The 27,216-nt window shown below is 34.0% G+C and overlaps 1 protein-coding gene across 1 annotated transcript; it reads right to left on the bottom strand.

Moving 5' to 3' along the window:
- Positions 1–4,122: 4,122 nt before the first annotated feature.
- Positions 4,123–6,184, bottom strand: LOC141708611 (putative pectinesterase/pectinesterase inhibitor 41). The gene is made up of 2 exons (XM_074512321.1): positions 5,059–6,184; positions 4,123–4,915 (listed from the first exon to the last, which is right to left on the bottom strand). Exons 1-2 carry the CDS (start codon positions 6,044–6,046, stop codon positions 4,227–4,229), a joined length of 1,677 nt encoding a protein of 558 aa, XP_074368422.1. The 5' UTR covers positions 6,047–6,184; the 3' UTR covers positions 4,123–4,226.
- Between the last annotated feature and the right edge of the window lie 21,032 nt (positions 6,185–27,216).

Here is a 27,216-nt window from a genome sequence, read left to right as displayed (position 1 = left end):
ACATCACAACAACAGTATAACGGGTAGAAAACTTGCCTGAGTGTTCCCGGATAGACTTAAGCTTAGAGTGGATCCGATAACCTATGAACAATAACATAAGTCGGAATTAAATCAAAGTCGCTTAAGAATCTAGACTTTAACCTTTTAGACTCTAACGTTCTCTTATGGTTGCTTATACCCTTAACGATTCACTTAAGTCGCTCGAGTACCCTCGACTCCACCATTTTTAATAAATTAACCATTAAGAATTTTAAGGCGATTCTTTCGCGAGTACTCTACCAACTGCCTAATCCACTTTACATAATTGTTTCATACTCCAATTAGTCATTTAAGGGCCTTAACCAAGGTTTTAAAGTAAGGCGAGGGGTAATGGTTCGTTCGCGAAACGCCGTTACTTAAAACGGTCGTTTCTCCTAAACCGTACATCGGATTCAAGCGAACCACATATCAAAACGAGGCTCGTAACATGAACTATTTAATCATGGCAATGGTCAAAACCTAACAGTGAGTTCACGGGTCCTGAAGTTAAGAACAAATACAGTCTAAGGTAAATCGGGCATTACGACGGCTATGTTTACGCGATTACCAAATTTATACCACTCCAATCAATCCACAAATCAACCCACAATCATTACTACAACCAAACTCCATCCATACTTTACTACAACAGCCCCAACATCTCAAGATTTCCAATTTATACTACCCTCAAACATGAACTAAAAGCTATACTTAAGTTCATTAACCAATAATCAAGATTTACAACTTCAAACTCATTACAAATCCAACCACACTCTAAGTATACAAGAATTATGCTTCTCATGAACCATACCAAACATAAAAACTCTAAATATTCAAAAGTAGGGCTAGGGTATGAGATTATACCTTCCTTGGTGAGTAGAAGTAACTAAGGAGCTTGGAACCACCCTTGAAAATCCTTACAAAAGCTATATCTAAACAAAAACACAAGATCAAAATTTTCAAGATCTTGAAAACACTATTCACCCTCTTCTTCCATGAATTATTGGAAGAGATTGTGAATAAAATGGAAGCTTAAATTCATAGGATAGCTATATTTATGCTTAAGGAACCTTGGATAATTACCTCACAAATTATCAAAGCTTGGATCTTGGAAATTGATTTTCTTTTCTTTGAAAATGAGAAAGGGCCGAGAGCTTGCTTGCTTGGAAATGAAAAGTCAAGTTTTGTGTTATGATTTGCTTGGCTTGGTTGATATTGTTCTGTTTGTTAATTAACTTCTTACCATGGTAAAAAATGAATGGCTCACAATCAACCAACCAATCCCTCCATTTGTCATGCTTAAGTCACCATGCTTATGTCATCTTCTTACACTTGTCTTCTTCTTGTTGGTGTGATGACATCATCATCCACTAACCTCTTTGATTAACTCCTAATTACTTGGCTAATGATCCCTGATCTGTTATACGGTTCGCTTAACTTTCGTTCTCGTTTATCGTTTGAGGGATCATACCCGGGATCTTATTACTTGGGTTCCTCTAAACCCTTCTCAATATTTTATATTCCTTTTTATGATCCCCTCTTAAAATCCTTGAATTTAAATCATTTTTATCATGTTACCTTATACTCAATTCTTTCTGTATCTGGTGGATTTTCGAGAATAATCAAAGTGTTCGAATTTGAATTCTGACGATCTTTACATACACTTATATACCACATAGAAAACTAATAAGATCTCAGAATATCAATAAAAGAACCCCTACATAGTGTGGCATGAAAAGTTTTCTTATTCAGCATAATCAGCAAAATCACTATTCATAAGGGTTACAAAAAATCCAAAATTTTGGGGTTATTACAGATTGGAGAAAGGCCTATGAAAATAATATTCGAAGTATGAGTCAAAGTCAAGCTGGAGTATGGAGGTGATGTACACCACCTGCAGGCTAGAACAAAATCAATATAGACGCTGCTATGCTGCCTGATGATTCTATTGGTGTAGGGGTTGTTGTTCGGGATTCAACATGCCAATTCATGCAAGCTCGATGTGGTCAGATGTTAGGTGATTGGCAGATTCGAGAGGCTGAGGCCCTGAGTTTGTAATCAGCATTTTTTTGGGTCAAAGATTTAAACTTTGATCATTGCATATTTGAATCAGATTCGAAGACCCTTGTTGATACTTGCAAAGGAGAGCGAGAAGATAGCTATTTTCATACTATTGTGTTAGATTGTCTTATTTTGTGTAAGAACTTTAATTTTGTGCAAATTGTGTTTACTCGTAGGTCCGCGAATAGTGTGGCGCATATATTGGCCACACATTGTATGCCTGAGGGAATGGGTTGATGCCCTTCCTGAATTTATTGATTATGTGCTTATTTCTGGTCTTATTTAAGTAATGAAAGCTCGTTATTTAAAAAAAAAAAAGAAGTTAACAGATCACTCTCTTGGAACTTAGAAGGTGGATATAAAAACTGACAATTTATTTGAGAAGATTTCTGACCAATTTTTATAAAAATCAGTTTAAAAGCAGGTTACAACTATATTATTTACTTCAAAAATATTACTCAACATACCCCAGGGGTGAGTTCGAAGACTAATTTTGAATTTAAAATTCGTGGATGATTGCGTTTTCGTGTTTTATATCCATACTCACAGCCGCATCCTCACATCCGCAAAGTTGCATACTAATTTGACGCTTAAACATCTAGTTATTTTTGCCAATTGTGATAAGTTAAGATATCTCAAAATTTAATCGAATGTGTTTCATACCTTTGTCATCATGAAAATGTATTTGAAAGTCATACGATCATTTTCGTCTTTTGTTGGTGGTCATGATCAACATGAAAATCTTAGCCGTAAATATGGTATTAAAATGTAATGCAGTGCATGGTGATACGTTTTCAAACTTTCCATTACACATACAACTTTTACCTCATTGTGATGAGCCTGCCTGCCCACAAATCCATACGAAGACACTGTATAAAGAGCTTAATTATTTTTCATATAAACATGAAAAACACCTAAAGCATTTTCCAAATGGTCGAGAAGATCTTGATTCATACGGTCCAGCTGCATAGCAATTCCTTTTTGTCCCTTGGTATTTTCCTGGCATGTCTCAACGGCAGTAGAGGCATCCTTTAGGAATTTCTCAGTCTCTCCGCCTTTTGTTCCTGAAGTTAATGCGCTAATGGCATCATCAATTGCATCAGATGCACTTTCGTATTCTTTGTTGCAGACTTTAATTGCCTTACTCGTTGCAGCTTGTGCTGGATCATTAGTCCCAGAAACAGCAGTTGCCTTTGAAATGAACTCTAGGTTAGAAGTTGCTACTTTATCGGTTTGGTCAAAGGCAATAAATGTAATGTCATTGAGGTTTTTTCTGGGGCTCATGTGATCTGAATTAATGATCTTTTCGCAGAGATCTTTCTTGGGGGATTGGGAACAGGCTTCCGTGATCAAGGTTGAGGTAGGTGATACAAGTGGACGGCAGTTTGAAACGACAAGACAGAAGGCTAGAGATAAGAGGAATAAGAAACTCTGATATGTAGGATTCATTTTTGTTTTATAAATGTTAAGTTTTCTCAAGTTTCTTGAATTCTATTGATTCCTCAGTTAATGTTAGGCCTTCTGAGCCTTGCAATGTAAAAAAGAGACCCTGTGGCTTTTTAAACTTGAGGCAACTAGAAGAATTTTTCTGTTGGAGATTTGACTGGTTAATGAGAGATATCGATGAAGAAACAGAGCTGGTTTGAGATAGTTTGACTTGTTGAAATGGATAAAATTAGACAAAAGAAAGCTGTAAAATGATCAACAATGAATGATTAGCAAGATGCAAGGTAAACCAATGATCAAGTTGACAGATGTTGTATTTGTTTCCTTTAAAATCATTTTAATTTACCATTAAATAGGAAGATACATTTGCCTTTCTTCAATTCAGTAGTCTTAATTTAATAAAGTGTTAAATTAACATAATCATTTTTAAAAAAGTAAAGAAGCATTTTTCAAATCCACATATATGTATATTCAATTTCCCAGAGTCCCTTGAAAATGCATGGTAATTTCACAGCTGAAGCAATACTAATGAAAGTCCAAGTATACAGAGCTTATGCAAGTATTGCATATAAATATTTGGAAGTATACATTATATAATACAATTGAAGTTCTGCACATAGTTGGTATGCAGGCATGTTTATTTCTCAACAAATTACAAAGTTAAATGACCAAAATATCTGAAACAAATATGAGGCTCATAGCTACAAGTTGCTAGAGTAAGGAGTGCCAGTTTGAGGTATCCAATCATCTCCTAGTATGAAATTAGATACCGTGAAATTGGATGCATCAGTAGCGTCTATTATGTGAAATCCAGTCCATGTAACTCTTCTGCTAGTGTTGGACCCTGGCCCTGTGTTACTGAACTCAGCATAATAAGATGTATTCAGCGCAAAATCCCCTGACCATTCACGCCAACCAGCCGGATTAATGAAGCTGTCCATAAAAGATTGCATATAAATAGTCCTGGAATACTCTTTCCAAGGCCTCCCGAGATACGTCTGTGTAGTTCCATTGCTTGAAGCCAAATCATCAGCAGGTGTGATGTTGCAATTTTGTATGGAAATCCCAGTGTTTTGATTTGGATCAGTTCTTCCTTGAGCCGTGATAGCATTGAATTGTTTGGCTAGCGGCAAGCGTGGATATATGTTGCAATTTTGTAAGACAACAGCTGCATTGCCAAATATGAAGTCAACTGTGCCAAATATGTCACATTCTCTGTAAAACTGGCGTAGGGAATGTACATACAAAGTATCTTGATATCCTTCGAAACTGCAGCTGTAAAATGTAGACAAATCTGCACTGTTTCGAAGGGCCACCGCTTGGTGTTTGATCGCCCCCGCCGTGTTTCTGATTGTCATGTTGATTCCCACAAATCCTTGCCCAACCACAGCTGCATTTCGCATAGCATACATTATATTATACAAGTAATCAACTCGTTAAAAGCATGACATTATGTTAATTCCCACAAGCATGTACAATGTAATATTATATTAATGAGAAAATGACTTATGTACGAATATATTTTTTTCTTACCGAGTGTAGAAGAATTGAAGGTGCTCCAGCCATCATTAACACTATGGTCGCCAGTTATCACCGTCTGATTAATGCCGTCACCAACCATCATGAGGTACTTCTTGTTCTTGGCAATGACCACGTATTCTTCATACACTCCTGAGGTGACATATATCATAAAGTAACCTTTATCAGCAACCGAATTATTCGGAGCTGCAGCCACAGCATCATTTATGGTGGTGAAGTTCCCCGTTCCATCTTGACTCACCGTTACCATTTTATTAACTACAATCTGATTATTTCCACTTTGAAGGAGTTTCCTATGCCCCGTGGTTTCAAAAATGGCTTTGTTTTTATCCGACATTTTCAAAGGTAGCCTTCCGTTTCTAAGCCCTAGGAGCCTCCTCAAAGGATGAGATGGTGCCCTTTTCTTTTTGTGCACCCACCCTTGATCAAATAGAGCTAAAGACACACTATAAAGCCTTGTGTCATTAGTAAGAGGCGTCGAAATATCATTTTTCGAACTTATCCAAGACGAAGCTATTTCTTCAAGTCCTTCCCTGCAAGTCTGCGTGTTGGTTAATATGGCACTAAGTAGGGTTTGAATGTCATCAGCTACTGACGTGGAGAGAGTTTGAGTTTTATTAACTGTTCGAAAAGAAGTCGTGAGGTAATCCATGTTAAGACCGGCAAGTAAACGGCAATCCTCAAGAGCTCGAATTGCACCTGTCGGTAAATTAGTGGAATCACGGAGATACTTTTCGATTAAAAATTGGAATTTCTGTGCAGAGAATAAGGAATTACGGACAGAACTTCTGGCGTAATCATAGACAGTGGCAGTGTTATTGTTTGGAAGAGAAGATCTACATAAGGCAGGATAAGGGGTTAAATTACATATCGAGTTTGAACTCGGAGAATTGGCAGCTGAGGTGCCGTGGAACGAAAATGTAGAAAGAAAGATGAGGAGCATTATGGTAAAGGTAGCAGAATAGCAAAGTTTAGAAGCCATTGTTTCTTAAAAAATGAGTTGCGGAGATTGTAATTAATGTAGTATACCAACGGCTAATTCAGTCCATATATATAACAAAATTTTACTCGTATATCTTTGTGGAAATCAGAGTTGAAAATTTAGTTTAAGGTCATATTTCAAATTATAGTTCCAGGGATATTTAATATATGGGTAGGTCAAGGATCTAAATAGTGTTTTTAAGATTTTCAGATAAAGAGATGTCGGCCTTTCCCCTAATTTTTGTTATTTCCCCCATGTCTTTTGTTTGACAATTTTGGATCATAACCTTTCTTTGCATGTTATTTTCATGTCGGAAGTTTCTCTAAAATACTTTTAAATTTGGATAATTCGACAAATTTCTTAGACAGAAAGACACAAGCAGACGTCGAACTTATAATTACGCCAAAAGGGTAAAAATAGTTTAACCACTGTATCAAGATTTTGTTTGCATGATTTGATAAATTTCCTTCTTTACTTTTATTAACTTTTAAATTATGTATTTATAAATCAAATAATAATTCTTTATTTTTCGGAGTAGGTTTCCAATACAGACATTTCACAATCTAAATATTTATCGGCGAGATATATTAAAAATGACCAATTTTATACGATTGACTGCTCCACTATGAGGGTATCTCAATAGTGAATAATTCACTAACAGTTAAATATCTCATGGATAAAGTAAATTTTCAAAAAATGATCATTTTTATATAAAAATAAGTTAAATTTGTTTATATATTTAGGAGTGTGATACAGGGCACATTGACGAAAACTACAGGCATTGCGGAGCAAGTTTTCTCTGCATTCGAATGCGATACATGTGAATGGAGATTTGAAAGAAGGATCTATAGTCTTTCATCGAATAAAGTCAGGCTGCAAAAACGCGTCCATTGATCTAGACTTTGGCATGCATTTCAATATGTTCTAAGAAGTTGTTAGTATGTCACATTATAATTAATCTATTACTTGTATGAAGACTGCTGAAGTATTCATCATTTTAACTAGTTTTCCATGTATGCAATGGTTTTGCGTATCTTAATATAAACTACAGTGCAGTGATATGTCAACCACGACGGAAGAAATTCAACAAATATAAAAGCGGTTGCAATAAATGTAAATTCTATAATATCATGCAGTTGCAGCAAATTCATGCACGTTATTTTATCTTCATTACACCATTATTTGCTGTATTCTATTATTCGTTTTTGAGGGCTACCAGAAATTTGTTGACATCGACAACATTGGCGTTGTAATTTAAGCTCTCCTATCTTCCATCTTCTTTTCTTCCTTGTTCTAAGACTGAAGACCGAGGATACATGTTAAGGCTCCACAAAGTGCCAAACATTTGTGAAAATGAAATTTTATATAGGTTATTCCTTGACTTTATCAAAGAATAATACACTATAATATATCTAAACAGAATAATGATGCACGAATACTTGGATCCCCATTCCCAGATTCATGGCTCATCAAATGACCGACCTTGGTCAATTCATGTATGTTCCCTGTCACATTTTCAATTTAGCACCACAAACTGCATCATTCGGACTGGCCTTTTGGGCCGGACATCCCTAATGGGCTGCTTGTCTTCCATACAATTGCCCTATGAGCTTAGCCAGAGCCATGTCTCAGTGTATTCCACGGAACATACCCTCAATTGGGCCCATTTTTACATGTATTTGTATATATACAAGTCAAACTAACCAAACAAAACCAGTAAATACCACTGTCTAGGAAGATATAATGCATATAGATGTATATTACATGTTAGAAGTGATAAATAATAATAAATTAAAATATGTAATGTGAAAACTTAATTAACATGAATTTGAGCATATAATTCATATATTGGCCCATTGTTGTATTCACACAAGTCTCACCTCTAGGCGAATCTCTTCATTCATTATATAAATTTATGATTCAAAAAATATGCTCTTATATAATACTGCTTTTTTTCTATTCACTTGATTTGCAATTAGTGCCAATAACTTTAAACCACATGTCAGATCTGATTAGTAAAAATAAAATCCTAAACCCTAAATAATTGTTGATCTCTGGTACGAGTATGTCGTTGCATTGATTAAGAAAAATATACTCGACATCCGAACGAAAAAGTTGCCCATATGAAGTTGCTTACCTCAGGGACCCAAATATAATTTCGATTTTAAATTTTACGTATAGAATCCATTCCACTACGGTAGGATATGTATGCCTATATATATGTACACTAAAATGGAGAAAATGTTAATAAAACTATAATTTTTATTTTTGGGTTATAAACGATAAAAGAAAATTAAACAATTTTTGAGTAACCGTTAACTTTAATAAGACAAAAATTCTAGAAACATGATAAAAAAATTCATGTTAAAAGAAATAAATCCTTGCAATTGGAAATTGTCATGGCTCTTCCCGATAAACGACTAGTTTTAAAGTTAATTTTTTTAATTATATATTTTTTACTGATTAAGTAATGATTCAACTTTAGGGAATTAATTTAACTTAAATTATATTCATTTTAATGTATACATTATATGAAACAAGTAAATTTATATATTAAATAAATTGAATAATGGATTAAATTTTTTTAACAAGTTTATATATAAATAAGTTTTTATCTTGACAATTTTTTTTGTTTATGAATATTATATTAAAATTCTACTTCATAAATATGACATAATATATTTTGTTTGTAATTTTTAGATTTTGTTATAATTTCATGTACGTTTTTATTTTATTTTTATATTAGTAAGGTGCTTTTTTCAAATTGTATAGGGCACTCTGAATCTTAGGCACGACTTCGAGTTTAGTAAATACACATTTTAACAATAGGGAAAATATAGCACATGTTCTATTTTTCGAAAACAAGACTCTTAAATTGATTGGTTTATTATACAAACAGTCTAATATATACATATGTTCCACTCAATTCTTTACATCACTTTTTGGCACGCTTTTCAATGCTTTTTTAAAATATATCTCTATTATATTTTTTTAAAATTTTGTGTTTTTGCATAAAAGTTTTATGTTTAAACTTTTATTCAAAAAAAAATTAAAAAAAAATTACGAAATTATATTTTATAGAAGTCCCGAAATGCGTGTAAATAGTAAACGTATCGAAATCAACGGTACAGAAGGAGTATCTTTGAAGGAGTATCTTTTAAGTTGGTTCCCAAACGGGACCTAAGCTGATCTTCAAATCAAAGCTAGATTTAAAAAAATTGTTAATTTTTTTTATAATTACTCTATTTTCCGTTGAATTAAACGGGCTAAACCCAACGACGGATTACTGATCACCAAATGTTGTGCTTTAAAAAGCATTTTGTTAATTTATTCAAAATTAAAGCATAGAGGGAAAAACAGATATTGACATATATTGAATTTCCAACTCTAACACTCTACTTAAAGATGAGATATATAGTTAGTTAGATAATTTGATAGCTAAACATTGGGTTGTTAAACATATATAAGTTAATCACATTAGTGGATTATATTCTAAATTGTATCAATTATATTCTAAAAAACTTTCTCTTTCTAAAGTTTTTGTCTCTATATTGTTATGCTTCATAATAAAACTTCATTGTTTTACTTCATTTTCTTCGTTTAGTTTGTTCATTGCTTCTCTAACATTATCATTACAATTACAGTTAATTTTGTTGTGCAAGACATGCCTATATAATAATAAGACTAATTTATATTGACAACCCTAAAATTTAGTTGTTTAATAATCAACTTTGTGTTATGTATTTTATTACTTGAGTCTGTAAAATGGTTAGAAGATTATACTTGAGTATTTTTCTCTAAATGATTCAAGCTAAGGAATAAACTCTGAAATAAAATCATGTCTCAGAGAAAAGTGAAAAAGCTTGGAGTTGAATAAACTGTTTTAAGAAAAATGTTCTAAGTCAAGATATCGACAAGTCACAGATCAAGTAATATAGAGAAGTCATTTGAGAACTTCGGAATGACTTATCGAGAAGTCCAAAATGGCTTATAGAGAAGTCTCGAAGATATCGACAAGTCAAATGAAGATACGAAGATTTGGAGATATTGAAAGTCATTTCTACATGTTGAGAACTCAGAGATATCAACAAGTCAAAATGAAGATGTGAAGATTGGAGATATTGACAAGTCAATTTATCATTAGAAATCTCAGAGGTATTGACAAGTCAAAATGTATATAGAGATCTCTGAGATATCGACAATATAATTCTACATGTAGAGATCTCAAACATATCGACAAGTCATTCAACATGCAAAGATCAAGAGACATCGACAAGTCAAATATATCTATAAAGAACTCAGAGATCTCGATAAGTCATTATACTTATCGAGATGTCAGTTCTCTATGAACAAACTAGAGATCTCGATATGCCTCTTAAATACAGAATGCAAATAAATGAAGGTTCAAGATTATCAGTCAACAAACGATTTATCAACTAGATTAAAAAGTCTACAAAGTAGCTAGAGAGAATACAAGATCAAGGGCCAAGATTAACTAGACAAAGGATGCTCACAGACCTGTAAATTCTCCACATATTTGCTAAGCCAGAAATGGAAATATAAATAGGTTGCTTTAGAAAAGGGTTTAGTACATTTTAGTGCAAGTTTTGTAAATTTGTGCTGCTAGTGTATAAAGCATGCACTGGTCCTTAATTTAGAAGTAACAAATAAATTCAAATTTTCTTGTATTCTCTCAAAGAAGAAGTTGAGTTCTTATATTTTTAAGAACACGGAATTTGTAGCAAGACAAACTTTATTAATACAAATTAAGTGAGTTTTGAAATATTGTATTTGTTGTGCTTGTTCTTTTAATTCTTCTAACATAATATCTCTACAATTAAACTTCTTTGTTCACACACCATTATTCAAACCTTAAAAAGACTAAAAATCCAGAAAACACATTCACCCCCCTATGTGTTGTACTCAATAGCTAATAAGTGGTATCATAGCAAAATCTGAAAGTAAACAGATCAAGATCTTGGAAGTATGAGTGTACAAAAGATAAGCAGTATCAAGATACCAGCCTTTGATAAAATCAACTAAACACTTTGGAAAAAAAATGATGTTATTCATAAGGATGACCAATCCATTATATATCCAGATTCTCGAGAATGGCCATTTTACTCCCATGGAAAGGGTTGATGAATCTACTGATAGAGATATGGTTATTCCAGCTCACTATGCACCTAAGGACCCCTCAATATACACTGAATCTAAAAAGGAAAAAGTCTCGCTGGATAGTGGCCTGCAACTAATTCTGATAGAGTCACTTGACAATGTTATATATAACAATATTGTCAATTGTGACACAACCAAACAGATTTGGGAGAAGATTGAGATTCTGTGTGAGGGTACAGAGGAAGTTAGATATAATCAAAATGAATACTGTTGTTTCAGTATGAGGGTTTCATGGAAAAGTCTAAAGAAGAAATTACTGAAGTTTTTGAAAGGTTTAACAATAGGGATACACTGTGATAGTCAATCCGCTATTGTTAGAGCACAGAGCACGATGTATATTGGAAAGTCTCGTCACATATGACGATGATATAGTTCCATTAGAAAATTTATCTCAACCGGAATTATCACTATTGACTATATACCGTCAAAAGATAATATCGCGGATCTGCTAACCAAAGGGTTATCAAGAGAAGTGGTTGAGAAATCATCGAGAGGGATGATCCTTAAGCCTGTTGCTAAATGCATCTTGGTGGACACCCAACCAATGCTGACTAGAGATCCAAGAACTTGGTTCAATGGGCCTACTAAATCATGATGACCAAATCACTGTGGGGGAAACCCCTGGCTTGTTCCTATAATGAGGATACAGTGAGACCTGTATGGTACAAGGTTAAGCTTTTGAGCTTTTAATGATCTTTTGGAGAATACATGGAGTTCAGGAGTGAACTCATGGAATTCAATTAAGTAAATGCGGGTTACTCTGTAAGATAAAGATCACCTATATGGGAGAGAAGTGGGGCCGCTTTAAAGCAAAATTGTGAGGCACAATTCTTTAGAAAATCATGCAGAACCAGGACAATGTTTCATGGCCCAAATGGACATACTCATGAGAACTGAAAGCGTCACAAAAGATATAGTGATAGGTATATCATCGTTTACATAAATGATCGAACAGTTAAAGAACAAGCACGTATACTGTCTACCAGTAAAATCGGTATGCTTATTCGATCGAAGGTTCAAGGAGCATTCTCTACCTATCGTATGCTATATCTGATCGTAGAAATTATCACCAAGTCAAATTCCGTGTCTGTCTATCTGGTGTGATACTAAAACTTCAATCTCATCCATGTGGGGTATTGTTGGAAAATATAGGTAGTAGTCCCACATTGTCAAGTCAATTTGAACCATAATTTGAGTGGAAGAATGTTGCATGCGCGCAACGAGTGATACTTGGAATGTGTTCTCCTCCGAGAGCTCTTTCCGAGGCACTTTGAATCACTCAAAATGACTAAAAGATGGATGAGATATGATCATCCAAAGTTAGCATCTTATTAGTGGAAATTTTGTTGAAGAGAAGAAAGTCTCACATTGATTTTGAGCATACATAGCTTTATATAGAAAAACACTTTTGTAGTGTTTAAATGTGTTACTTATGTATTGTTCCAACACCTACGTGCACGCGCATGGGGGATGCAAATTTTGGGCTTTCGAGGGATAATCCGAGGCTTGCAAAACCTTAGAGCTTACCCGCGTATGTGACGTATGGACACGAATGTAGCAGAAAATTTTCTCGAATAATTACGGACTAGTTTTGCTAAATTTAATTTCCACTGGACTTGGGCTTTTTTAATTGATTTGACGGAATAATAATCAGATTCAAATATGAATTTGATTTATTAATCGACTGATTAATTAACCCGTTTTAATTAATTACGTGTGGAGTAGCGCACATATTTTTTAGAGCCTATATAATATAGTATAAGGCTTAAGGTTATTTATTCGTTGTATATACAACACGCAGCCGCCTCCTAAACGCAAACCCTGCCCTCTCTCTGTTCTGGAGATAATTTCTTGCTCCGTTTTAGTTCGCCGAAGGTGCTGTTCGCGTAACAGCTCCGTCTTCTCAATTATCCTGGGAGGCTAACGACTCGCACATACGGTGAGGGCCGTAATAGCTTTAAGGAGATAATTATACGACTGAACTCGAGAACTTCTCCTTCATATCTTTTTTGATGATCTCTTTTATTCGCACACACTTATATTATATGTATTAATCGTAGATTGTGATAACAGTACGTTTATTGGAAGAACTTGGCATTTCTAATCTCAACCCAGTTGTTCTTCATTAAGATAATCAGTCAACCCTTCATATAGCACGTTTATCTTACTTTTTACGAGCCAGCGAAATATATTGAATTTGATTATCATTTTACCTGTGACAAAATTCTGAAAGGCTTACTGCAACTCGCATATCATCAGATACGCTCTCAACTAACTGATCTAACCAAAGTTGCTCCTTCGTGTAAGTTCACCATCTTATTGTCCAAGTTGGGTATGGGTTTCCCTCCCAAATTGAGGGAGTCTATTGAATTTTCAATTCAGTGTTGTACTTGTTGCTGAGATATAGAGTTAGGGTGTGTTTGACATTGCTGTTACAATCTGCAATAACAGCTTTTTGCTTAAAATAGCTTAAAAACTGTTTGGTAAACTTAATAGTTATTTTTCTTAAAAGTGCTTTTGAACTTAAAGTTGTTGTTACATAAAGTATGTCCCCCGTACTTTTATAAAAAGCCGATTTTCAGATTTTGCGTAAAGCATTTGCTGATTTTAATATCAAACCTCACCCAAAGCATTATTTTTTTAATTTTTTACAAAAAACCATTTATTTATCAAAAATATTACCAAACATCCATCTGATTTTTATAACAACACAATTCGTATTGATACTTTTTCTTACGGCACAACACTTTTTAACACGGATCCCAAACATAACCTTAGTTAGATAATTTGACAGCTAGGCATTGATTGGTTTGTTAGAAATATAAATGATGATCATATTAGTAGATTGTATTCTGAGTTTTACCAAATTTAATTTAAGAACGGTTTTACTTTCTAAACTTTCTCTCTCTAGGTTGTTGGAGCAACTTCAACAATATCCTCGTGTTTTTCTTAAAAATAATATAAATTAATATGATCCTAGTTATTTAAGACAATATAAGAGGATATCTAAGAGACTAGTCATGTGATCTCTTAAATTTTTAAAAAATAAGGAATTGCACTTAAATTTTATTTCAAGAAACTTGCTAGTTGTCCCTTAATATTTTAACATGTTTTTCTTCTACCTTATTTTTAAATAACCCTCTCTCATCTCTTATTTCATTTTATGTTTAAAATATTCATTTTCCTCCATTTAATCCTCTCTTTCTCTCTTTTCCTCTATAATTATAATATTATAATAACAATAAGAAATACATATAAAAAGTATTGTTGGAGTTATCTTTCCTTTTAATATTTTAAACCAAATTATTTATACTACCTCTATCCCACCTAATTCTTTACATTATGGGACAAGTACTCGGCACGCACTTTAATACTCTTACAGAATGTAGTTGCCTATTTTTTTTAAAAAAAAAATCTTTTAAATAAAAATATATGTTCAAATTTTTATACAAAAAAAAGAAAATTTAAAATATAAATTATTGAACTATACTTTATATTTGCATTAAAATATGTGTTGAGCTTGAGAAAAAAATTGTAAAAAATATTAGAGTATAGCATAATATCTAAGTGATAGTAAAGTAGAGAAATTTGTGAAAATATATTATTTCTCAAGGGTATCATCAAGCCTAACTTTGGCACCTATTTATTAGGTGAGTAGATGGATGTTACAAGATATATGAAAGGCCAAAGGGCATGATTTATATGAACTAGAAAGCCAAGAGTTATAAACTAGAAAGCCAAGAATTCTATTATAGAAAGCTCTAAGGACATCCATATTATAACACTCCCCCTTGGATGTCCAATTTTCAATAATCGTGCCTCGTTAAAACCTTTCTAGGAAAAAACCCTTTTGGGAAAAAAATCCTAGTAAAGGAAAAAGATTACATCGATTTTGAAAATTTATTTAAGGTCTCTGAGCTGACGAATCCCTATCTTGTGTACCAATCTTTCATAAATTGTTGGCGGCAATGACTTCGTAAATAGCTCTGCAAGATTGTCACTTAAGCGTTGAATTTTAATTTCTCCATTTTCTTGAAACTCATGTGTGAAGAAAAACTTTGGTAATATGTGTTTAGTTTTATCTCCCTTGATATAGACTTCCTTTAATTGTTGGATACATGATGTGTTGTCTTCGAACATCACTGTTGGGACTGTCTTATTATGATAAATGCCACAAGACTCCCGAATATACTGAATTATTGACCTTAACCAGACACATTCTGGACTAGCTTCATGAATTGCAAGAATTTATGCATGATTAGAAGAAGAAGCAGCCAAAGATTGTTTAACTGAGCGTCATGAGATAGTTGTATGTCCATAAGTAAAGAAATAACATGTTTGTGACCGATCTTTGTATGGATCAGATAAGTAACCTGCATCTGCATAGCCAGTTAAAACTGCATTGGATTTATTAGAATAAAATAAGCCCATATCAGTTGTACCTCGAAGATACCGAAAAAAATGTTTCACTTCAGACCAATATCTTTGCGTTGGAGCAGAACTATATCTTGCTAATAAAATTTACTGAAAATGCTATATCGGGCCTTGTATTATTAGCTAGATATATTAATTCTCCGATAACACTAAGATAAGGTACTTCGGGACCAAGAATTTCTTCATTTTCCTCTCTCGGTCGGAAGACATCCTTCTTTTTATCTAGTGATCGAACAACCATTGGAGATCTAAATGGATGTGATTTATCCATGTAAAAACGTTTTAAGACTTTTTATGTATATGTTGATTGATGCACAAAAACTCCATCTCGTAGATGCTCTATTTGTAGCCCAAGGAAAATTTTGTTTTCCCAAGATCCTTCATTTCAAACTCTGCTTTGAGATAATCCACTGTTTTCTAAAGCTCCTCAGGAGCTCCAATAATATTTATGTCATCAACATACACAGCAACTATAGAAATTGAAGATATTATTTTCTTTATAAAAATACATGGATAATAGGGTCATTCTTGTATTGTTCCCTTAACAAATATTCACTTAATCTTTTATACCACATTCGACCAGATTGTTTTAATCCATATATGGATCTCTGCAATTTAATCGAGTAAAGATTCCGAGAATGTGATTTTGATGCTTCAGGTATTTGAAATCTTTTGGGGATCCTCATATACATATCTTTCTCAAGGGAACCGTACAAGTATGCTGTCACAACGTCCATCAATCGCATTTCTAATTTTTCAATGACTGTCAGGATAATAAGATAACGAAACGTTGTTGCATCCATCACAGAAGAATAAGTCTCCTCATATTCAATACATGGTGTTTGTGAAAACTCTTGAGCAACTAAACGTGTTTTGTATCTTACAACTTCATTTTTGTCATTTCTTTTCCTTACAAATACCCATTTATAACCAACGATTTTAGTCCCTTCTGGGGTTCGGACTACTGGTCCAAAAACATTATGTTTATTAAGTGAGCTCAATTCCTTTTCAATTCCATCTTTCCATTTTGGCCAATCTTTGCTACATCGACATTCATCGACGGATTTTGGTTCAAGATCTTCAGGATCCATCATTATATCAAGCGCTACATTATATGCGAAATATTCATCAAAGGCAGTATTATTTCGGTTCCATCTTTTTCTCGTGACAATATAATTTATCGAGATCTCTTCAATATCAATATTTTCAGGTACCTGTTCCTCTTCAGGAGTATCGTCTATCATGTCACGGGTCTCTTCTGGAGTCTCTGCTAGAGATTTTATTTCCTCTACTTGGGCATCTTTTACTCCTTTTCTTTTTCGAGGATTTTTATCTTTGGAACCCATTTGTCTACCCCCCTTTAAGCGAGGTTTTGATTCATTTGCCTTGATAGTTTATCCTTCTGGGACTTGTATTTTTTCAGGAGCATTTACAGCTGGAATATATGATTTTGTCACTCTATTGATGTCGGTGAATGCATCATGTAGCTGATTTGCTACACCTTGTAAATGAATTATTTTTTGTATTTCTAAGTCGCATTGACTTGTGTGAGGATCAAAAATATTCAACGAATATGCACTCCAATAAATTTCCCATTCCTGCTATTGATTTTTTCCCCTGATTTTGGGAAATTTTTAATCTCTCCCCCTATTTATTGGAAAAGTATTTTCATCAAAATGACAATCTGCAAATCTAGCAGTGAATAAGTCACCTATCATTGGTTCTAGATATTTGATTATTGAGGGAGATTCATAACCAACATATATTCCCAATTTCCTTTGAGGCCCCATCTTCGTGCATTGTGGCGAAGCCATAGGCACGTATACCGCACACCCAAAAATTCTAAGATGGGAAATATTAGGTTCTCTTTTAGAGACCAATTGTATGGGAGAAAATTTGTGATAACTTGTCGGTATGATGCGCACGAGTGCTGCTGCATGTAAAATTGCATGCCCCCAAATTGTAAGGGGGAGATTTGTTTTCATAATGAATGGTCTGGAAATCAGTTGGAGTCATTTAATAAATGATTCTACAAAACCATTTTGTGTATGAATATGAGCGACCAGATATTCAACACGTATACCAATTGATTCACAGAACTCATTAAAAGTATTTGATGTAAATTCTCCAGCATTATCTAACCGAATTGTTCCAATATTATAATTTGGAAATTCTGCTCTTAATCATATTATTTGCGCAAGTAGCCTCGCAAATGCTGGATTTCGAGACGATGATAAGCACACAAGTGACCACCTTGTTGATGCATCGATCAATACCATAAAATATTTGAATGGTCCACATGATGGGTGAATGGGCCCACATATATCTCCCTGTATTCTTTCCAAAAATTTAGGAGATTTTATGCCAATTTTTGTCAAAGAAGGCTTAATAATTAATTTTCCTTGAGAGTAAGCAACACACGAGAATTCATCAGATTGAAAAATCTTCTGGTTTTTCAATGGATGCCAATGTGAATTCTCAATAATTTTTCGCATCATAATTGATCCAAGATGTCCCAGTCGGTCATCCAAAATAATAAAATTATTTTCGTCAGTAAATTTATGGGTTACTGTGGCATTAACCTCAATATTTCGAATTAAAGTGTAGTATAATCCAGAAGTAAACGCTGGTACCTTTTCTTTAACAGATTTGCTACCCGAAACAATGCTTGTGATATAAAGAAATTCTTTATTATCTTTATTCATTGTTTCAACATGACATCCATTTCTGCGAATATCTTTAAAACTTAATAAGTTTCTCTGTGATTTTGGGAGAATAATGCATCATTTATTACAAATTTTGTTCCTTCAGGAAACAATATAATAGCTCTTTCGGAGCCTTCGATTAGTTTTATGCTTCCAGAAATCGTGCAAACATTTCCTTCATGTTTGTTTAAGGAGATGAAATATTTTTTATTTTTAAGAATTGTGCGAGTAGTTGTAATATCTATAAGATAGATGTCTTCCTCTTTTGTCAAAGATCCAATGCGAGAATGGGAAACATCCATACTGCTTCATTAATAGATAAATATATAATTAGTAATAGTTATAATCATTATAAAGACATATAATCATAATTTTTGCATGCAAATACTTGAAATATGTAATGTAAACAAGCAAATTTATTTATCATTTGGAGCAGTGGTGTCATCAGGATTCTCACAAAAATCAGCTTTATCCAGATATGTCATTTTAAGGAGATTGTCAGCATGGTCTTTATCTTCAAAGTCCAAATTTATTTCAACATTATTTCCTTTCTCCTTCAGTGACGCTTGATAAAGATCAACCAGATGTTTTGGCGTACGACAGGTGCGCGACCAATGGCCCTTCATTCCACATCTATAACATTCATTTTCAGCAGTTTTTTTTCTTTTTCTCCTTGTCTATATTTTTCTCCAACTTCTGGTTGGCATTATATTTATCAAACTTGAAATGAGGGTATTTTTTAATTTGAGACTCACTACCACGACCATCACATCGTCGACGCCCGCCACCTCGTTCATGCCAATAATTATATGTTGCCGCATTCACATCAGGGAAAGGGCTAGATCCAGTTGGGCGAGACTCATGATTCTTCATCAAAAACTTATTATTTTGTTTAGCAACAAGAAGACAAGAAATCAAGTCTGAATATTTTGTAAAACCTTTTTCACGATTGTTGTTGAAGGAGTGCATTTGTGGAATGAAAAGTTGAGTAAGTTTTTTCTAGCATATCTGAACCAGTGATTTTTTTCTCCACATAATTTTAGTTGAGAAGTTATTTTAAAAAGTGCGGAATTATATTCACTAACGGTTTTAAAATCTTGCAGCCTCAAATGCAGCCAATCATAACGAGTGTTGTGCAAGACATGCATGTACTATAACAAGAATAAGTCAAATTGACAGCCCTAAGTAAGTTGTATGATAATCTAAGTTTGCATTATGTATTGTGTTACTTGAGTCTGTAAAAGTTTCAATAGATTAGACTGGAGTATTTTCTGTAAACAGTCTCAAGCCTAAGAATAAACTCTGGAAGAAGATCATGAAGATCATCCCTCAGAGACATTGTGAAAAAGTTTGGAGTTGAATAAATCTGTTTTGAGAAAAATATTCTAAGTCAAGAAATCTACAAGTCACAGATCAAGTGATATAAAGAAGTCATTCGAGAACTCTAGAATGACTTATCGAGAAGTCAAGAATAACTTTTCGAGAAGTCTCGGAGATATCGAAAGGCCAAATGAGAATATGAAGATTGGAGACATCAATAAGTCATTCCTGCATTCGAGAACTCAGAGATATCGACAAGCCAAAGTAAAGATATGAATATTGGAGATATTGAAAAGTCAATTCTATATGCAGAGATTTGGAGACCTCGACAAGTCAAGTTCACACTCGAGAACTTAGAGACCTCGACAAGTCAAGTTCACAATCGAGAACTTAGAGACCTCGATAAGTCAAGACACTTGTCGAGAACTTAGAGACCTCGATAAGTGAAGACACTTGTCGAGAACTGAGAGATCTCGATAAACCATTATACTTATCAAGATGTCGAGTTCTCTATATAACAAACTGGAGATCTCGATATGAAACTCAAAGTACAAAATGCAGACCAGTTAAATATCCAAGATTGTCAATCAACAAACAAATAAATCAATGATTTGAAAAGTCTACAAAATCAGATTAAAGAGTTCAAGATCAAAGGCCAAGATTAACTGACAAAGTAAATTCACAGACATGCACGATTTGCAAAGATACACTAAGCCAGAATTAGAAAGATTTAGTTAACTTAAAGTAGGGTTTAGTAGATGTTATTACATGCTATGTAAAACCAGTGTTTACTATAAAATAAAGTAAACACTGGATGCTTTATTTAAGTTGTAACAAATAGATCTAAAAATACTTTAACTCTCTCAAGAAATAAGCTTAGTTCTTTATTAACAAAGAACCCAGAAATTTATAGCAAGACATACTTGATTTTAATATCAGATTAAGTGAGTTTTGAAGATAGTGTGTTCATGAGCATGTCTTACTATTTTTGTTAAAACATATTGTCTCTACAAGTTAGATTACTTTGTTCACCACATCCATAACAGTTCAAAAAGCTTAAAAATAATCCAAAACACATTCACCCCCTTGCATTGTATTCATTACCAAACAAATGGTATCAGAGCAAAATCTGAAAGTAAACAGATTAAAGATCTTGGAAGAATGAATACACAGAAGCTTAGCAGTATCAAGATCCCTACCTTTGATAGATCTAACTGCACATTATGGAAAAAAGAAAATGATGTTGTTCATAAGGATGGCCAACCCATTATATAATCAGATCCTCAAGAATGGACCTTTCACCCCCATGGTAAGAGTTGAGGAATCTACAGATGGAGATATGGTCATCCAAGCACATTATGCTCCTAGAGATCCTTCAGAATATACTGAACCTGAAAAGGAAAAGTCTCTCTGGATAGTGGCTTGCAGCTGATTTTAATAGAGTCTCTTGACAATGGAATGCACAATAACATTGTCAACTGTGACACAGCCAAACAAATCTGGGAGAAGATAGAGATCCTATGTGAAGGAACAGAGGAAGTTAGGTCAAACAAAAGCAGGATTTTGGTATCTCAGTATGAGGGTTTTATGGCTAAACCAAAAGAAGGCATTACTGAAGTTTTTAAGAGGTTCAATAAGTTGATAAATGACTTGTAGCTACATGAAAAATATTATAAGGCTGAAGAGGTTAACCTAAAGTTTCTGCTATCTCTTCCTAGTCATCTTGAATAGAAAATATTATCCATAAGATAGGGAAGAGATTTAAGCAGAATGACTTTGGAAGTTCTATATGGAATCTTGAAAACTTATGAACTTGAAAAGCTGCAAAGAAAGTCATTGAAAGCACATCATGGATATGTCGTTGATGGTTCCAGTGCTTTGATTGTAAATGACAGAGAAGAAAGTGAAAATGAGCAAGACAATCAAGTTCTAGTTATTCATGTTGTAGAACAAAAGGCAAAGGACCTCAGAAGCAAGTAGTGTTGGAGCTGGAGGAAGATGAATATTACACCCTGGATGAGCTAGATGAAATAGATCAATCCATGTCTTAGTTGGCTAGGAAATTTTTCAACATAAGAGTCAAGAAGCCAACGTTTTTCAAAAGTAAGGGACAATCATCCAACAGCGACAATTGGAAACCAAAAGTTCAACACAATTCAGCTAGCAAAGGTGGCTACAAAACAGAATCCGTGGACAGATCAAAGATAAGGTGCTTCAATTGTGATGAGTTGGATCACTTTGCTACTGAATGCAGGAAGCCCGAAAAGGTGAAGAAGGATAAAGCTTACTTGGAACTGGAAGCAAAGTATGAAGCTCTCTCGAAAAAACAGTCTGGAAAGGCCTATATTGCAGAAGGAAAGAGTTGGGATGACACAGACAATGATGATGAGGATGAAGAAGTTGGAAACTTTGCTCTAATAGCTTTTGAGCATGGAGAAGAATCCACATCAAAATCAGATGTACCAACTCTAACCACTATTGATTCAAATTCTAGTCAATATAAGGAGACTGTTGAAAAGATGAGTGTAGAAATGTTTCATATACACACTAGCATGGTAGCAACTACTGAGGAGGTCAGTAGGCTAACAAAAGCTAATGAGAAGCTTGAGAGTGAAAAGCAAAAATTGGATCTGCTGCTTGTAGAGCTTGAGTCAGCCAAGCAAGAAAATGATTATCTGAAAAACAAGCTAAAGTGTGCTGCTGAAATTGAAGTTGTGTTGAGGGAAAAGATGGAAAAGAATGAATTAAAGTTAAAGTCTTTCAGGAATGCATCTGAGTTGGTAGGTCAGTACCATGAGAAGAACAATCCATGTGCCAACATAGCTATTGGTCTTGATTATGATGCTTTGAATAGCAACAAGAAAGTTGTAGGTGGTAAAGGAAAAGCTACTAAAAATGAAGATGTCCTAGCTATGCTGAGAAAGGCCGGTTCACCTATGTTCAAAGCTTGTGAAGTAAATTTCAGTGAAGAAGAGTTGATCATAAATTAAGAAATTGCTGATGAATATAATGAAAAGAAAAATACAGAAACATCTTCAACTTTCAAAGTTGAAATTGAAAAGAAGCTCATGATCAATCAGGACTCCAAGACACCTGTCAAGGAAGTTAAAACTGGAGATGCAAGAAAGAAAAAGAAGAATAGAAATGGGAAAATTGGAATAAACAAAAGCAACAAATTTGCATTTGTTGCAGATTCTCCAAGAAAATAATGTCAAAAATGTGGCTCTGTAAATCATTCAACTCACCTTTATAAAAAGGTTGTTAGCAAGCCATTAGAAGAAGCATGCAAGTACAATGAAGCGGAGCAAATGATCCCTACTCATTCTGTGACAAGTTTGATTGCATTCCTTGCAACTTGAAAGTAATGAAGAGTTGTCATAAGCTGAGAGTAGACCTCAAAGAAGTGAATGTTAGGTCTGCATCAAAAAGGGAGAATGCACAACAGTCCATGAACATTATTCTATCTGAATCCACTCATTCTAATTCTGACATTCTATAAATAAGAAGAAAGTACCCAACATTGCTTGGGTTGCTAAACACACTTAATCCTCATTATGTGCAGGGCAAAAGGAAGAAAGTCATATGGAACATAGATAATGGATGCTCAAGACATATGACATGTGATATGACCCTACTATCATAATTTCAGGAGAAGGCTAGCCCATTAGTGACTTTTGGAGACAATAGCAAAGGTTTCACAATGGGATATGGCAAATTGATTTCTAGAAATATTTTCATAGAAGATGTAACACTGGTAGCTGATCTTGAAGTGGATCTTCTCAGTGTCAGTCAATTTGCAGACAATGGATTCAAGTTCTCATTTGACAAAGAAGAATGCACTTTTATCAGCCAAAAGACTGGTGATGTTGCTCTGAAAGGAGCAAAGAAGGGAAGCTTATTTGTTGCAGACTTGGACACAGCAAATGAGGATGGGATTTTTTGCTTCTAAATCAAGGCATCTGTAGAGCAAAGTAAGTTGTGGCATAAGAAACTGTCTCTCTTGAATTACAAGGCAATAAACATTCTAGTCGGGAAGGATTTAGTGAGAGATATGCCAAACCTAGAAGTTTGCTCAAGATGAAGTCTGTGATGCTTGTCAAAAGGGAAAGATGAAGAGATCAAGTCACAAGAGTTAAACTATGAATTCTATAAGTGCACATTTGCAACTTATTCACATGGACTTATTTGGACCAGTTAATGTCCTGTCAATTTCAAGAAAGAGATATGCACTTATGATGGTGGATGACTACTCAAGATATACATGGGTAGAATTTATGCACTCTAAAGATGAAACTCCACACATCATAATTGAACCCATCAAGAAGATTGAGAAGCAAGGTGAAGATCAGAATTGTACGAAAAGATTGAGAAGTGATAATGGAACAGAATTCAGAAATGCAACTTTAACTGAATTCTGCAAAGACAAAGACATTGTTCAAGAATTCTCAGTAGCTAGGACACCTCAACAAAATGGTATTGTTGAAAGGAAAAATAGAACATTAGTGGAGGCTGCTAGAACAATGCTGTAAGATGCTAAGTTGTCAACTAGTTTTTGGGAAGAAGCTGTGAACACTACATGCTATACTCAAAACAGATATCTCATTAACAAGAATCTTGGAAAATCACCCTACTCAATCTTATCTAAGAGAAAGCCTACCGTGAAGTATCTTCATGTGTTTGGAAGCAAGTGCTATGTTTTGAAGGACAACTCTGAATATGTGGGAAAATTTGACTCTAAAGTTTTTGAGGCAATTTTTCTGGGATATTCATCGGAGAGAACTGCATACGAAGTCTATGTGATTGAACAGAAGAAAATTATGGAAAGCACAAAAGTTACTTTTGATGATGACAAGTGTCAGGCTGGAATGCCTTAATGAAAATGAAGCAGAAGCCCTAAAATTTGAAAATCTCAACATTGATAGTGATTCTGATGATGAAGCTAAAGTCAACACAAATCACTGAATAGATGAAGAGTCAACTGAACAAGTGAATCATGATAATGGAAGCTCATCTCAAGTACCTGAATTTGATAGTACAAACTCAGGGGGAGAAAGAGAAAATGGTTCTTCAAGTCATGCCAATGGTGAAGAAAATACAAAAAACTCAAGTCAACAAACTCACACCAGAAAGTGGGATAGAAGTCACACTAGAGAAGCAATTATTGGTGATCCAAAAAAAACTGAAGCTCTACTTAATCCTGATTGGATAGTTGCTGGAGTGAGGACTAGAAGTGCAACTGTAAATGAATGTCTACTTCCATGTTTTCTTTCATAAATTGAGCCAAAGAAAACTGAAGCTCTACTTAATCCTGATTGGATAGTTGCTATGCAAGAGGAGTTAAATCAGTTTGAAAGAAACAAAGTTTGGGAATTGGTTCCTGCACCAGAGAACAAAAGTGTAATTGGAACAAAGTGGGTGTACAGGAACAAGATGGATGAAAATAGAATTGTCACCAGAAACAAAGCCAGGTTGGTTGCAAAAGGCTACTCACAGGAGGAAAGAATTGACTATGATAAAAAAATTCTCCAGTTGTAAGACTTGAAGATATAAGGATTTTTCTTGCATTTACTGCACATTCAAATTTTTAAGTATATAAAATGGATGTCAAGAGTGCTTCCCTTAATGGTGAGTTAGAAGAAGAAGTTTTTGTGCAACAGCCACTTGGCTTTGAAGATCCAGAATTTCCAAATTTTGTATGCAAGTTGCTCAAGGCTCTCTATGGTCTAAAACAAGCACATAGAGCCTGGTATGACACACTGTCAGATTTTTTACTAAAACATGGATTCACTAGAGGAACAATAGACAAGACTCTCTTCTACAAGAAGCATAGTGATGATATGATCCTAGTTCATATATATGTGAATGATATCATCTTTGATTCTATAAATGAAAAGCTTTGTCAAAAATTCTCCAAGCTTATGTAGAGTGAATTTGAAATGAGTATGATGGGGGAATTAAGTTACTTTTTTGGACTTCAAGTCAGTCAAAGAAGTGATGGAATCTTCATCAGCCAAACTAAGTATGTCAAAGATTTATTGAAAAATATTAGTATGGTTGATTGTTCACCTGCATCTACACCTATGTCTATAGCTGCAAAGTTGGATGAAGATAAAAAGGGCAAAAGTGTAGATATTTCAAGCTATAGAGGAATGATTGAATCTTTACTGTACTTAACTACAAATGGACCAGACATCATGTTTGCAACATGTCTGTGTGCAAGATTTCAAGCCAATCCAAAAGAATCACATTTGATGGCTGTAAAGAGAATTTTCAGATATTTGAAGGGAACTCTAGACTTGGGATTATGGTATCCTAAGGGAACCGGCTTTGAAGCTGTTGGATACACAGATGCAGATTTTGTTGGATGCAGGGTTGACAGAAAGAGCAATAGTGGAAGTTGTCAGTTTCTTGGACAAAGACTTGTATCCTGGTATAGCAAGAAACAACAATTTGTGTCAACTTCCACAGCTGAGGCTGAATACATAGTTGTTGGAAGTTGTTGTGCTCAAGTGCTTTGGATTAGAAATCAGCTAATGGATCATGGCCTAGTGTTGCACAAAATCCCAATTATGTGTGACAATACTAGTGCTATATCTATTGTGGCTAATTCAGTTAATCATTCTAGAACAAAGCACATTGATGTAAGTTGCCATTTTATTAGAGAACATGTTGCGAATGGAACCATTGAGCCCATTTTTGTTCCAACAGAAAAATAATTAGCTGACATTTTTACTAAACCTTTGGATGAAGCAACTTTCACTAGACTTGCAGGTAAAATAGGAATGTTAAATTCTTCATCCTAAGGCAAGAACTCGGCTAATATTTTACAGCGGATTAATTTCTAGTAAATCAAAATTGATTTGATTTAATTAGAAATTAACTGGAATATGATTTATAAATATTTCAGAATTCTCTGCATATTTATTTTTCAAAATTCAAAATTTAGTTTGGAATTTTTCAATTCTAAAAAAACTGTCTAAATGTTAATTTGCATTTTTAATATGTAAAATTAGCACAAGGCATAATCAAAGTGATCAAAAGTATATAGAGAACTGAGTTCTCGATAAGTCTAATTGACTTATCGACAAGTCATTTTAAGACTTCTCGAGTGAGTTCTCGATAAGTCAATTTTCTGACTTCTCGAGGGACTTCTCGATAAGCTTTATTATGACTTATCGATATGTTATTGTAGAGTTCTCTATAAGTGTTAACTCACATAGTTCTCTACAAGTATATTGTTAGACTTATAAATAACTCAAAAATGAGATAATTTAATTTAATAAATTATTATTTTGGTAAAATACTTTTGAAAAAATCATTCTGATTTTATTTTGATTTATTCATATAAAAATTGGAAACAATTCAGTCAATTTAGGACAAACTGGGTATTTATTTGACATCTCGACAAGTCATTTTCTAGTTCTCGATAAGAGTCAGGAAAATGACATATCGATATGTATATATTTTTTTATTATGACTTCTCGATAAATAAATCCCAAACGTCTATTTTTAGTTCTCAATAAGTCATTTAGC

Source organism: Apium graveolens, chromosome 2 (genome assembly GCF_009905375.1).
Source record: "Apium graveolens cultivar Ventura chromosome 2, ASM990537v1, whole genome shotgun sequence".
In the NCBI taxonomy this organism is placed as follows: Eukaryota; Viridiplantae; Streptophyta; class Magnoliopsida; order Apiales; family Apiaceae; genus Apium; species Apium graveolens.
This window is presented reverse-complemented; position numbering and strand designations above follow the sequence as displayed.